General features: G+C 45.2%; 1 protein-coding gene across 1 annotated transcript in view; it reads left to right on the top strand.

Annotated features, from left to right (window-relative positions):
* The window catches only part of LOC124552709, a 77,371-nt gene that overhangs the window by 3,447 nt on the left and 58,425 nt on the right, over positions 1-15,499 (top strand). The window contains exon 4 of the mRNA XM_047127051.1: positions 10,203-10,457. Coding sequence (XP_046983007.1) covers positions 10,203-10,457 — 255 coding nt within the window. The remainder of the gene's footprint in view (positions 1-10,202; positions 10,458-15,499) is intronic.

Below are 15,499 nucleotides of genomic sequence, written 5' to 3'. Positions count from 1 at the left end.
TGTTGATTGTGAAAGTTTACAATTTGATCACGTTGGAATGAAGCCTCATCTGTAAAGAGAACATTTGCACTGAAATGAGGATTGACACATAGTTGGGTGAACCATTTGCGGAAGTGTACCTGTGAAGGCCAATCAGCTGCTGATAGTGCCTGCCACACTGTACATGGTATGGAAGCAACTGGTTCTCCCGTAGTACTCTCCATACAGTGACGTGGTCAATGTTAACCTTGTACAGTAGCAACTTCTCTGATGCTGACATTAGGGTTATCGTCAACTGCACGAAGAATTGCCTCGTCCATTGCAGGTGTCCTCGTCGTTCTAGGTCTTCCCCAGTCGCGAGTCATAGGCTGGAAGGTTCCGTGCGCCCTAAGACGCCGATCAATTGCTTCGAACGTCTTCCTGTCGGGACACCTTCGTTCTGGAAATCTGTCTCGATACAAACGTACCGTGCCATGGCTACTGCCCCGTGCTAATCCATACATCAAATGGGCATCTGCCAACTCCGCATTTCTAAACATTGCACTGACTGCAAAACCATGTTTGAGATGAACACTAACCTGTTGATACTGCATACTGATGTGCTTGATGCTAGTACTGTAGAGCAATGAGTCGCATGTCAACACAAGCACCGAAGTCAACGTTGCCTTCCTTCAATTGGGCCAACTGGCGGTAAATCGAGGAAGTACAGTACATACTGAAGAAACTAAAATGAGCTCTAACATGGAAATTGAGCGTTTCCGGACACATGTCCACATAACATCTTTTCTTTCTTTGTGTGTGAGGAATGTTTCCTGAAAGTTTGGCAGTATCTTTTTGTAACACCCTGTATAGCTCAAAAACATATCCTGATACCAATACCAACATTAACAGCCACACATTGGGATCGAACACTTCCCTTGACCTGTTATCCTAAAGGCATCTCAACATACAGCCGACGCTGTTCAGAGACGCCGGAACTTTAAGCCAGCCTCATTTCTTCACGACACACTGAACACTTCATGATTTCATCCAAAAATACGAATAGTTGAAGAAATTTTATTAGAGGCAACGCACTGTCCCCCGTCATAGCCAACAACTGAAAACTGTTGACCCTGTCAGTCATATCCATACTTACTAAAGACGTAAAAAAAAACAATTTACCAAATTTCACACACGATGCCACACTCGCAAACTAAACCAAAAACATCACCTAACACACCACCAGAGAGCACCACCGACCGAGCGAGGTGGCGCAGTGGTTAGCACACTGGACTCTCATTCGGGAGGACGACGGTTCAATCCCGCATCCGGCCATCCTGATTTAGGTTTTCCGTGATTTCCCTAAATCACTCCAGGCAAATGCCGCGATGGTTCCTTTGAAAGGGCACGGCTGACTTCCTTCCCCGTCCTTCCCTAATCCGATGAGACCGATGACCTCGCTGTTTGGTCTCTTCCCCCCAAACAATCCAATCCAATCCAAGCACCACCGATCACATCAAAACGACACCTACAAACACGCCACTCTCACAAACTAAATTCCGCACCAGCATGACGTCACACACCACAACAGCCTTACGTCACGGGTCAAAGCTGACGGATGGGATCGGACGCTTGGTTGACCCATGAAATTTTGTTGGAAGTTATTTTGTAAAGCATTTTGGGGAGTGTGTGTATGACACGAGAAGATCCGGCATTACAGAAGTCAGACTCCACCCACCTGCTTTGACCCATGACCTCATAACTATGACAGTGTATACAAAATGACGTCGATGTCACTACATATACAAGCCAACAAATGTGAACAAAAGTTAAAATGATACAACGCCTCAGCCCCAAAAAAAGAAAGCTAATGGGACAACCACGCAAAATTATGGGTTTAGGGAGAGACAAGCTAAATATGACAATAAAAACACTGCAGCATTCAAAAACAAATAGTGTCCAAAAAAATCTAAATTACAGAATATTGCTACAGCAAAAGACAGGAGTTAGACATTTTCCTTGACCTGCATAGCTCAACCGCAGATACAGATACCAAAAAAACCAACATCTACTACCCTGCAAAGGGGAATCTGACATTTTCTTTGACCTATATAACTCAAATGCAACTATCAATGCCAAAAAAACAACAGTTACATCTCCAAAAAGTGGGCCCAAAAAAACTCAAAAACCCAAAAATCCCAGATTCACTACATCAAGTAAAACACAACCGAGCTACCATAAATGTACAACACACAAAACTTTAGCAATTGCTATAGAATAAAATCAAAATGAGTCACTTGCCAACAATTGCCTCTGGCAATACCTCCTAAGTTGGCTATTGTGCTCCGCCCCCTGCCCCCCCCCCCCCTCTTTCCACACACCACATATGCATGTCCATGGTCCGATCTGTGGAACTTTCATCAGTTGCATGTTGTTGCCACAAACATGGCACCTGACTTAGTCTGCAATAAGACCAAAATCTGCACAAACTGTGACAGACTTCATATCTTCACCCATCTCAAAATGTAGTGATACTCATTAACTTCACTGTCATAAATATCTAACAAAAAACAATAGGAGAATTAGACTTCTTTCCGCGCAACAAACCCTAAACTAATCAGACCTAACAAAAACACCAAACACTCAAACAGAAAACTTTCATAATGCACTGAAAACACTTCCACAAGCCACATAATCAGACCAGCTAACTAAACTCAAAACCATGTTAGCACAATGACAATGGAAACACAAACGAGACCAATACCACATGTTGAAATCAACAGGTCTTCCACCACCAAAGTAGGGCACCATCAAATACAGCAATATGACATCTACAAATACAATCAGCTCAAAGACCCCTTGCCATAGTGATGCTGCACGCCACAAGACTATTATGTCACGGGTCAAAGTAGATGGTTGGAATTGGACACTTCTGTTGACCCAAAAATCTCAATGGAATACACACAAGTGTTCAGTGGGTTGAAATGGCTAGAAATAATGTTTTTGGTTTACTTCAAAATTTACTTTAGTCATGAGCTGTAAATTTCACATGTTGTAGCAGTATTATTCACTTCTTTGAGCTTAAGTGTGTTTTAATGAGCAGTGACAGATGAAATTTTAAACTCCCCCCCATGAACCCGTTGGTGGGGAGGCTTGCGTGCCTCAGCGATACAGATGGCTGTACTGTAGGTGCAACCACAACGGAGGGGTATCTGTTGAGAGGCCAGACAAACATGTGGTTCCTGAAGAGGGGCAGCAGCTTTTTCAGTAGTTGCAGGGGCAACAGTCTGGATGATTGACTGATCTGGCCTTGTAACACTAACCAAAACGGCCTTGCTGTGCTGATACTGCAAACGGTTGAAAGCAAGGGGAAATTACAGCCGTAATTTTTCCCGAGGGCATGCAGCTTTACTGTATGGTTAAATAATGATGGCGTCCTCTTGGGTAAAATATTCCGGACGTAAAATGGTCCCCCATTTGGATCTCCGGGCGGGGACTACTCAAGAGGTTGTCGTTATCAGGAGAAAGAAAACTGGCGTTCTGCGGATTGGAGCGTGGAATGTCGGGTCCCTTAATCGGGCAGGTAGGTTACAAAATTTATAAAGGGAAATGGATAGGTTAAAGTTATAGTGGGAATTAGTGAAGTTCGGTGGCAGGAGGAACAAAACTTTTGGTCAGGTGAATACAGGGTTATAAATACAAATCAAATAGGGGTAATGCAGGAGTAGGTTTAATAATGAATAAAAACATAGGAGTGCGGGTAAGCTACTACAAACAGCATAGTGAATGCATTATTGTGGCCAAGGTAGACACGAAGCCCACGCCTACTACAGTAGTACAAGTTTGTATGCCAACTAGCTCTGCAGATGATGAAGAAATTGAAGAAATGTATGATGAGATAAAAGAAATTATTCAGGTAGTGAAGGGAGACGAAAATTTAATAGTCATAGGTGACTGGAATTTGAGAGTAGGAAAAGGGAGAGAAGGAAACATAGTAGGTGAATATGGTTTGGGGCTAAGAAATGAAACAGGGAGCCGCCTGGTAGAATTTTGCACAGAGCATAACTTAATCATAGCTAACACTTGGTTCAAGAATCATAAAAGAAGGTTGTACACATGGAAGAATCCTGGAAATACTAGAAGGTATCAGATAGATTATATAATGGTAAGACAGATATTTAGGAACCGGGTATAAAATTGTAAGACATTTCCAGGGGCGGATGTGGACTCTGACCACAATCTGTTGGTTATGAACTGTAGGTTAAAACTGAAGTAACTACAAAAAGGTGGGAATTTAAGGAGATGGGACCTGGATAAACTGACTAAACTAGAGGTTGTACAGAGTTTTAGGGTGAGCATAAGGGAACAATTGTCACAAATGGGGGAAAGAAATACAGTAGAAGAAGAATGGGTAGCTCAGAGGGATGAAGTAGTGAAGGCAGCAGAGGATCAAGTAGGTAAAAAGACGAGGGCTAGTAGGAATCCTTGGGTAACAGAAGAAATATTGAATTTAATTGATGAAAGGAGAAAATATAAAAATGCAGTAAATGAAGCAGGCAAAAAGGAATACAAACGTCTCAAAAATGAGACTGACAGGGAGTGCAAAATGGCAAAGCAGGAATGGCTAGAGGACAAATGTAAGGATGCAGAGGCTTATCTCACTAGGGGTAAGATAGATACCGCATACAGGAAAATTAGAGAGACATTTGGAGAAATGTGAACCACTTGTATGAATATCAAGAGCTCAGATGGAAATCCGGTTCTAAGTAAAGAAGGGAAAGCAGATAGGTGGAAGGAGTATATAGAGGGTCTATACAAGGGCGACGTACCTGAGGACAATGTTCTGGAAATGGAAGAGAAAGTAGATGAAGATGAAATGGGAGATAAAATACTGTATGAATAGTTTGACAGAGCACTGAAAGACCTGAGTCAAAACAAGGCCCCGGGAGTAGACAACTTTCCATTAGAACTACTGACGGCCTTTGGGAGAGCCAGTCCTGACAAAACTCTGCCATCTGGTGAGCAAGATGTATGAGACAGGCGAAATACCCTCAGACTTCAAGAAGAATATAATAATTCCAATCCCTAAGAAAGCAGGTGTTGACAGATGTGAAAATTACCGAACTATCATTTAATAAGTCACAGCTGCAAAATACTAATGCGAATTCTTTACAGTCGAATGGAAAAAGTAGTAGAAGCCAACCTTGGGGAAGATCAGTTTGGATTCCGTAGAAATATTGGAACACGTGAGGCAATACTGACCTTACGACTTATCTTGGAAGAAAGATTAAGGAAAGGCAAACCTACGTTTCTAGCATTTGTAGACTTGGAGAATGCTTTTGACAATGTTGACTGGAATACTCTCTTTCAAATTCTCAAGGTGGCAGGGGTAAAATACAGGGAGTGCAAGGCTATTTACAATTTGCACAGAAACCCGATGGCAGTTATGAGAGTTGAGGGGCATGAAAGGGAAGCAGTGGTTGGGAAGGGAGTGAGACAGGGTTGTAGCCTATCCCCAATGTTATTCAATCAGTATATTGAGCAAGCAGTAAAGGAAACAAAAGAAAAATTCGGAGTAGGTATTAAAATAAAAGAAATAAAAACTTTGAGGTTTGCCGATGACATTGAATTCTGTCAGACAGCAAAGGACTTGGAAGAGCAGTTGAATGGAATGGACAGTGTCTTGAAAGGAGGATATAAGATGAACATCAACAAAAGCAAAACGAGGATAATGGAATGTAGTCGAATTAAATCGGGTGATGCCAAGGGAATTAGATTAGGAAATGAGACACTTAAAGTAGTAAAGGAGTTTTGCTATTTGGGGAGCAAAATAACTGATGATGGTCAAAGTAGAGAGGATATAAAATGTAGAGTGGCAATGGAAAGAAAAGCATTTCTGAAGAAGAGAAATTCGTTAACATCAAGTATAGATTTAAGTGTCAGGAAGTCATTTCTGAAAGTATTTGTATGGAGTGTAGCCATGTATGGAAGTGAAACATGGACGATAAATAGTTTAGACAAGAAGAGAATAGAAGCTTTTGACATGTGGTGCTACAGAAGAATGCTGAAAATTAGGTGGGTAGATCACATAACTAATGAGGAGGTATTGAATAGAATTGGGGAGAAGAGGAGTTTGTGGCACAACATGACAAGAAGAAGGGACCGTTTGGTAGGACATGTTCTGAGGCATGAAGGGATCACATATTTAGCATTGGAGGGCAGTGTGGAGGGTAAAAATCGTAGAGGGAGACCAAGAGATGAATACACTAAGCAGATTCAGAAGGATGTAGGTTGCAGTAAGTACTGGGAGATGAAGAAGCTGGCACAGGATAGAGTAGCATGGCGAGCTGCATCAAACCAGTCTCAGGACTGAAGACAACAACAACAACAACTGTAATAATGGTGTACTGGGAGGTATATGCCCACTGTGTTCCTCATTGATTAACAGAAAACTGTAAAGAGCAACAGAGGACCATCTGTGTGGAATTGCTTGCGCGTTAAGAGGCTGGCCCTGACAATTTTTTGTCGAACATTGTCACAGGCGATGAAGTGTGGGTTCGTCACATTCGAGAGCAAACAAAACTGCAATCTGTGGAGTGACGCCACATTGCCTCTTCTCTGAAGAAAAAGTTGCAACCTGCTTCCTCAGTTGGTAAAAATTGTGGTAATGGTCTTCTGGGACTGCAAAGTGTTATTGTTTGATGTCCTCCCTCACAGTGCCAAGATGAAGTGTACTGTGCTACTCTCAGGAAATTGAGGAAACGATTGCAGTGCGTTAATTGCCACAAAAATGCAAACGAACTTCTTCTCTGTGACAGTGGGAGCCTCTCACCGGTGTGGTTTTGTCGATTTGTATAGACGGGGCCAGTAAAACATGTGGAATAACTGGTATTCCAGCACTGCCTTGGATCTCACTGACTGCTACTGCCTTGCAGAAGCAGCTGCTCAGTCATTGCTGGAGTGCCAGTTATTCCGTGTGATTTACTCTCCATGTTAATAGATTTCACTAAAACAATTACTGCACTAGACTAATTTGGGACCTCTCTATTGAATGGACACATGAAATTCATTAAAAAATCATTTTGTTTGAAACTGGAAACAAACCAATGCATTCTGCTGATGCCGGGCTTGACATGAAAGAATTGTCGTGTGGTATTAGTTTGGGCTGACAAGCTACACATTGCAAAAATGGAATTGAAAATATCTGTTAAAACATAAGTTCACAATCTCAATGTCCTTCACAATCATTACAGCACACTTGGCCACCTTGGATGTATTTCTTTACTTTACATTTTCTTGCACAATAGCTTTCTACAACAGTGCAGGATTAATATCAATCTCTTTAATACATTGCTTTCTAATGTGTCTTGTACTCAAGCTCAATTAGCTCAACCAATATTGTATCTCTTAATTCAGGGAAGAACCTTCATTTATTGTCCAGCTATCTTCCTCAAATCATTGTTATATCATCTCTGGACACACACTATTGCATTGCACAAGTTTACATAAAATATGAAAGAGGTTTTTAACAAAATAACTACTTCTGTATTTTCAATTCAACCATATACATACGAAATAAAGTTTACGATGATGTGGGGATAGCAAGACACGGAGATTTTCCTCATTCCAGTCCCTCCAGGATGGACAGAGGTCCACTTGGCCAGCTATCAAATGAGTGCTGGGAATCTTTCCCAGGGGTGAAAGGCGGCCAGGGCACTGGGCTTACTGCCCAGCCCCTCCTACAGCTAGGCACACAAGCAAGCAATACTTCCAGATTTGCTTTTGTGAAAATAAACTTAATAAGAAACTAAATAATGACCTGCCACAAGACTATCACACCTCTCCTGTTTGGCCTGTATTTATCTGATCTTCCAAAAACATCTTAAAATAAATTCTGCTTTGCAGACGATATCACTCCAGCTTGTCACTGAAAAGAGCTCAGTGGGTCAAAGGAAAACTGACAGAGAACTTGGCTATATTCAACTCGTATTTAAAAAAATGGAGACTGAAGCCCAGCACCAATAAGAGTGATGTTTGTGCATCTCACTTCAACAACAAAGATGCTAGCACTGAGCTCAATGTGCAATTTGATGGCAATTTTCTCTGTCACAAGTACCACAAGTATCTTATCACACGTGACTGCTCTCTATCTTATTAAAAAAACATCTGGAAAACATGTCAGCTAAGATAAACTCATATCATCATTTAGAGGGTGTGTGGCACAACCTAGGGGACTTCGTGTACATCGGCTCCTGCATTGGTTTTTTCTGCTGCATAGTATTGTGCTTCAGTGTGCTTTAATAGTTGTCACACTGTCCTCATCAGTGTACAGCTTAACATGTATGTGTGATGACCAGTACAATTAGACCGACTGTCTACTGGCTTCCTGTGCTACCCACCACAGATTCGCAAAACTTAGACACTGCTTAGAAATTACCACAATATACAAGAGAATAAGGAACTACCATTAATTGTCTTATGAAGAAATATGCTTCGTTAGACACACCTGTCACTACTGTGTGCTGAACAGTTAACTACCAATTACATCAAAGTAAGAGATCTCTGAAACGAGAACTGTTAACACGTCGAAAATTACCGAGTATGGGAATGGTTCGAGAAATAGTGTTTCGATATTGTGGGTATCAAACTTTACAGAAAACTGTGGGTCAAATAAAACAGAACATGCACTGTATGTAGTCAGTGCTCTGATAAATTCTATAAATTGTGTATTGCGTAATCTGAGTTATAACTTTGATGCACTGATACAATCTATTAGACTTACTCTGATGAACTAAAACATTCTTAATAGCTAGTTTCTCCATGTTTGCAATGAAATACAGGGTGTTTCAAAATGAATATAGGGGTTTTACCACTGTGTAGCATTTATTACACTGAACTTAAAACTATAAATTGGACACCTTTCTGGGTGTGTTTCCCACCATGCACAATGCAGTGTCGATTTCTGCATTGACGATGACCGTGGACTTCTTTGCACAGTTGTGGTGGGGCCGCCGTGTACCCGTTGGTTGTACCCCCTTGACCACACAGGGATCACTCTGCTGATGACAGTGCTGTTAACTCCCCACGTATGCCAAGGGGTAGATGCCCATCCCCCTGGAGCATCGGGACTCTCAGCAATGGCCATCCTGCCAGGTGGCCTTTGCTGCCTCTGGGTGTCCCCCGTGGGGAGGGCCCCCGGTCGGAGTGGGTGGCGTGGGGGCGGATGACACGTGATGACGCATAATCCGTCATCCCTTGCTGGTGGTGAAACACCAGCAGTCTCGAAGAGTTCACGTGCTCAATTCAACGCACAGAAATATGACCCCAGATCGTTCCCCTCCCTGGCCACACTGTGGGAGGAACGCCAGGATAAGGATGGCAGTGGATCTTATTTTCTCCGATACCTTGTATGTTCGAGAGCTGATGGGGGAATCTTTCGTGACGATGAAGCCTCAGTTTTTTGTTGAGCATTTAGAGGACAAGTTTGGGGAGGTGGAGGGCTTGTCCAAAATGAGACCTGGGTCAGTCTCGATCAAAACAGCATCCTCTGCTGAGTCACAGGCATTACTCATTTGTGAAAAGCTGGGGATGTTTCTGTATCCATCAGCTTCAGCAACCCCAGTCACCTCCAGGTGGTCCAGGGTATCATATTTCACAGGGACCTTCTTTTCTAGTCCAACGGTGAGCTGCGCACCTCAGTGTCGGTGCGGTGCCCGGTTGACAGTGGCCCGTACTACTCTGCTCTGTCCTTCTTTGGCTGCCCTGTGACTTCATCTTCAGTTGCCGGACTCGTTATCATTGATTTTAGCAGACAACCCGTCATCGGCTGATTTGGTTTTACATTTCATCTGTGAGGGTGGGTTTTATCATTCGATCTGAGTTTTAGTGCCTGTCCTTTGTCCTTCTGTGTTCACCACCCTAGTGGTTTTAGGGTGGAGGTTTTAATGTGTTGCAGGGTGGCTGGCTTTTCCTTTTCATTTTTGTGGTTGGCCAGCCACTGTAATCTGCTTCCTTGTTTTACTCTCTTCTGTTTCTTGCATCTCTGTTGTTTTCTTGTCCTCTTTTGCTCCTTTCAGTGGCCGTTGCATTTCCATCGTTCCTGTGGTTTTTCCTTTCTTTCTGTTTTGTTTTCTCTCGTCTATTTTATTCTCACTCTCGTGGCATTATTTTATTATGAACGAGCAACTGATGACCTCGTAGTTTGGTCCCTTCCCCCTCTTTTAAAACAACCTCTCTTTGCACAGAATGTACCCGAATCTTGGTGATTACGTGTCTGGGGAGTTCATCAGAGAGCTGGATGCACGCTGCCCGAACCTCAAGTCGTTGGTGCTGTGGGACCAGCATATTGACGAGAAGGAGGTACGGCCAGGGACGCTGCCGAGCAGCCTCGAGTTCTTGGCTTTCCGCCGCTGCTGGCTTTCGAACCCGCGGCTGGCGGACACGTACTTCATGGGCTGCAACACCACACTCTCCCACCTACGGGAGCTGGAGCTACACAGGTGAGGCACATGTTTCTGCAGAGGGGATCAGCAGTAAGTGGTGAGGCAGAAAGGACAAAGTTTTCTACCTTTACTACATCAAATGTGGTTATTCCCCACAACTGTGATTTTGACCTAGTCTACCTTTATGTAATACAGGGTGTAATATGTTCCAGGACAAATGGGAACTCTGGGAAAAACCTACTAATGTTTTTGATTTCTTCTAATTTTTCATTGTTTTCAGCTAAATTTTTGTAATTTTGTCTTGTAAGAATTTATACTGTTACAAAGAATATTACTTTAGGTCGCCGCTGCAGCAATAAAACATACACAAGAGAATAACACCAAAATAAAACTTCAGATGCAAATAAAATGCACATCTTCAATGCGAGATGCCTTTAATAGGTTCCACAACGAAACATTGTCTCGAAATTTGGTAGAAAATCCGAAGAAATTCTGGTCGTATGTAAAGTACACAAGCGGCAAGACGCAGTCAATACCTTTGCTGCGCATTGCCGATGGTACTGTTACCGATGAATGTGCGGCTAAAGCGGAGTTATTGAACGCAGTTTTCCGAAATTCCTTCGCCAGGGAAGATGAATGGAATATTCCAGAATTTGAAACACGAACAGCTGCTAGCATGAGTTTCTTAGAAGTAGATACCTTAGGGGTTGCGAAGCAACTCAAATCGCTTGATACAGGCAAGTCTTCAGGTCCAGATTGTATACCAATTACCCCCCAGGGGATCCACAACTCTTTTGTGGATACGTGCGTAGCGAGCACAGGACCCCGAGCTAATGTGGCCTTCCTTCCTTAACGGGCTGCATACCTTCCCTTTCCGCATCCTTCCCCATCTCCCATCTTAGCCCCCCCCCCCCCCTCACCTCTGGCCCTTTCCTTCCCTTTCTCCTCCTCTGGGAGTATGGTTTGTGCCTACGTCCGGAGACGGACACTTGTAAATGTACCGCATTCTTCGCCTTCCTTGCTTGTATGTCTTCATCCTTCCTTTGTCCTTCTCTTTTCCTTACCTCTTCTCTTTACCCTTTTCTCCGCTGCGGCGTTTGAGACCTCTCTTCTTTCCTTTCGCTTTCTCTTTCTTCCTCCCTGTGCGTGTCTGAAGGCCGACCCACACACTTCCATGCGTAGCCGGTGACGGGGTAACGCGTAATTCCCCACCCCGGGTAGACAGGTAGGACACGTACGTACCCCCTGGTAACAGCCAGGCCCAGTGAGGGGTGATTACCCGAGCTGATACCTTCCGAAAGTGCCGATTGGTCCCTCCGTCCGTTTGTCGGGAGGTGTGACCTGAGGTGTGAACAATCACCTAAGGCGGGAGTGCCCCCAGAGAGGGCCCCCACAAGGGAGGAGCGCGCCATCGGAGACGCCGGTAATCATGGGGGATTCTTCCGCAATGGTTTCCTCACCTTCCACTATGTCTGCTCACAAACGTAAGTTCACTGAGTCTCAGCCACAGTCAGTTCTTCCATCGTTGCCACAGTTCCTTGTTGTTTCTCGGTCTGACGAAGGTCACGACTTCTCCACGGTCAACCCTTTCATTATTCAGAAAGGTGTCGACGCAATTGCAGGTCCTGTAAAGTCTTGTTCCAGATTACGGAATGGGACCCTGTTGTTAGAAACACAGTGCCCTCCAGGCACAAAAATTGCTGCGTACCTCACTACTACACACCTTCCCTGACCGGGTGGAACCGCACCGTACTTTAAATTCCTCGCGCGGAGTCGTTTATACATGCTCCCTCGATGGATTGTCTGATGAAGAAATTCAGCACTACCTGTCTGACCAGGGCGTAACGGCTGTTCATAGGGTTATGAAAAGGGTTGACACGAACACCATTCCAACCTGTACTGTCTTCTTGACATTTGACAAAGTTCAACTCCCATCGAAAATCAAAGCAGGCTATGAGATAATTTCCGTTCGCCCTTACGTCCCAAACCCTACGCGTTGCTATCGGTGTCAGCGGTTCAATCACACCAGCCAGTCCTGTTCCAATCCGACCAAATGTGTTACATGTGGCAAGGATGCCCATGAGGGTGCTTGTCCACCTCCATCCCCTTGCTGCATCAACTGTATGGGTGACCACGCTGCTTCCTCTCGAGATTGTCCCGTTTTTAAGGATGAAAAGCTCGTCCAGGAAATTAGAGTAAAGGAAAAGATGTCGACCTTTGCTGCTCGAAAATTATTCGCCAGTCGACAGCCCACCGTGCCTCAGAAAGTAAAAAACAGCACTGTCCTTGCTTCTCCTCGGCCAACAAAGGAGGCGGCCACGCAGACTTGCGACCTCACCTTTAGTGCCACGGTCGTCAGATCGGCCAGCGCAAAGATCGCCCGTTCAACTCACCACTTTCGCCTGCCCACTCTCTGGCTCACCCTTCGTCGAGTTCTGCTAAATCTCGAGCCCAAAAGTCAGACACCAAGACTTCGAAAAAAGAGCATACTCATGAAGAGTTTTTACGTACCCCAACTTCACAAGCATCGGTTCCTCCTTCCTCTAAACATCATACTTACAATAAGGCTACAAAGAAACCCAGTTCCTCTCCTTCTCCGCCAAGGCGTGTCCCATCTACAGCACCACCTGGCGGAAATCGCCCTCGGCCGTCCTCTGTGTCGCCGAGGCGCACTGCTGGCGGCCGCTCAACCGGCTGATCGCTGGTGGCAGGAGCTGCTCCTGACCAACCTATGGATCAGGATCTTCTGCCTTCGGCTGAATGCCATTCCATGCTGTCGGTCGCAAGCTCTGAGCAGTCGTTGAGTTGACAGCGACCTTGGTCACATTCCTCCATTTTCTGTTCACCCTATGTCCATTATCCACTGGAATATCCGCGGCATTCGAGCCAATCGGGATGAATTGTCGGTCCTCATACGATCCTACTCGCCGGTCATCTTCTGTCTTCAGGAAACAAAGCTGCGTCCCCATGACCGCTTTGTTCTCCCTCATTTTCAGTCCATCCGATATGATCTCCCCTCTGTTGAAGGCACTCCAGCACATGGAGGACTCATGATTCTTCTCCATGAAACTCTCCATTATCACCCAATCCATTTAAACACTTCCTTCCAAGCTGTCGCCGTCCGTCTTTCCCTTTCCGGATACACGTTCTCTCTTTGTACTGTATACATTCCATCGTCCACACCAATGGCACGAGCTGATCTCCTTCATCTTCTTGGTCAGCTTCCACCCCCATATTTGCTGGTTGGGGACTTCAATGCCCACCACCCGCTTTGGGGATCTCCACATCCTTGTCCACGTGGCTCACAATTGCTAGACGTCTTCCACCAAGCAGATCTAGTTTGCCTCAACACTGGGGTCCCTACATTTTTGTCAGCCTCCACGACAAATTTATCTCATTTGGACCTTGCGGGCGGTACTGTTCCGCTAGCTCGGCACTTCGAATGGTTCGCCCTTGATGATACACACTCGAGTGACCACTTTCCATGTGTCCTTAGACTGCAGCCTCAACTGCCCTACATGCGCCCGCGACGCTGGAAGTTCGCCCAAGCCGATTGGACACTTTTTTTGTCACTTTCCCAGCGTCGACGATGAGGTCACACATATTACCGATGTTATTCTTACAGCTGTGGAACATTCAATACCACGCACCTCCGAATTGCCCCGGCACCCCGCAGTTCCTTGGTGGAACGAGGCATGCCATGATGCAATACGTGAGCGGCGACGTGCTCTCCGCGTTTTCCGCCACCATCCTACTTTGGCCAACTGTATCCGCTATAAGCAGTTCCGAGCGTGATGCCGTCGTGTCATCCGCGATAGCAAGAAGGCAAGCTGGAAATTCTTTATTAGCTCATTTAACACCTTCACTCCCTCCTCGGAAGTTTGGAGTCGGCTTCGACGGTTCTCAGGCGCGCCTAGTTTCTCCCCGGTCTCTGGGCTCACTGTCGCACGTGATACGTTAGTGGACCCCGTCGCAATTTCTAACTCGTTGGGTCAGCACTTTGCTGAGATTTCGAGCTCTTCAAATTACCCGCCAGTGTTTCTCCCGATGAAACGTGCAGCGGCAGTGCGACCTCTTGCTTTCTCCTCTCAAAATCGCGAAAGCTACAATACTGTTTTCTCCTTGCGGGAACTCCAACATGCACTCTCTTCTTCTCGCTCCTCCGCCCCAGGACCGGATGGTATCCACATCCAAATGTTGCTGCATTTATCAACCCATAGTCTGCGTTACCTCCTTCGCCTTTATAATCGAATTTGGACCGACAGTACCTTTCCCAGACCTGGAAAGGACAAACATCTCCCCTCTAGCTATCGCCCCATTTCTCTCACGAGTAGTGTCTGTAAGGTTTTGGAGTGTATGGTGAATTACCGTTTAGCTTGGTGGCTGAAATCCCGCAGTCTTTTAACACCTGCCCAATGCGGATTCCGAAAGCATCGTTCTGCAGTTGACCATCTTGTTGCTCTCTCCACTTATATCATGAACAATTTTCTCCGGAAACGCCAAACAGTAGCAATATTTTTTGATCTGGAGAGAGCATACGATACCTGTTGGAGGACAGGCATCCTCCGCACACTGTTCTCTTGGGGCTTTCGAGGTTCGGCTGCCCCTTTTTCTTCGCGAATTTATGGCAGAGCGCACATTTAGGGTGCGGGTGAACACTACTCTCTCCCGTACTTTCTCCCAAGAAAACGGGGTACCCCAGGGTTCAGTGCTGAGTGTTGTACTGTTTGCCATTGCCATCAATCCAATTATGGATTGTCTCCTTCCTGATGTCTTGGGCTCCCTCTTTGTGGACGATTTTGCGATCTACTACAGCTCTCAACGGCCCAGCCTTGTTGAACGACGTCTTGAAGGATGTCTCGATCGCCTCCACTCTTGGAGCATCGAAACCGGCTTCCATTTCTCTCCCAGTAAGACCGTTTGTGTTAATTTTTGGCGACGTAAGGAGTTTCTTCCGCCCTCCTTACATCTAGGTCCTGTCAACCTTCCGTTTTCAGACGGCGCTAAATTCTTGGGTCTTATGTTTGACAGAAAACTGTGCTGGTCCTCCCACGTTTCCTATCTTTTGGCTCGCTGTCTGCTATCCTTCAACACCCTCC

This window comes from Schistocerca americana, chromosome 10 (genome assembly GCF_021461395.2).
Source record: "Schistocerca americana isolate TAMUIC-IGC-003095 chromosome 10, iqSchAmer2.1, whole genome shotgun sequence".
NCBI lineage: Eukaryota > Metazoa > Arthropoda > Insecta > Orthoptera > Acrididae > Schistocerca > Schistocerca americana.
Note: the sequence above shows the minus strand (reverse complement) of the source record. Positions and strands in the feature narration are given on the sequence as shown.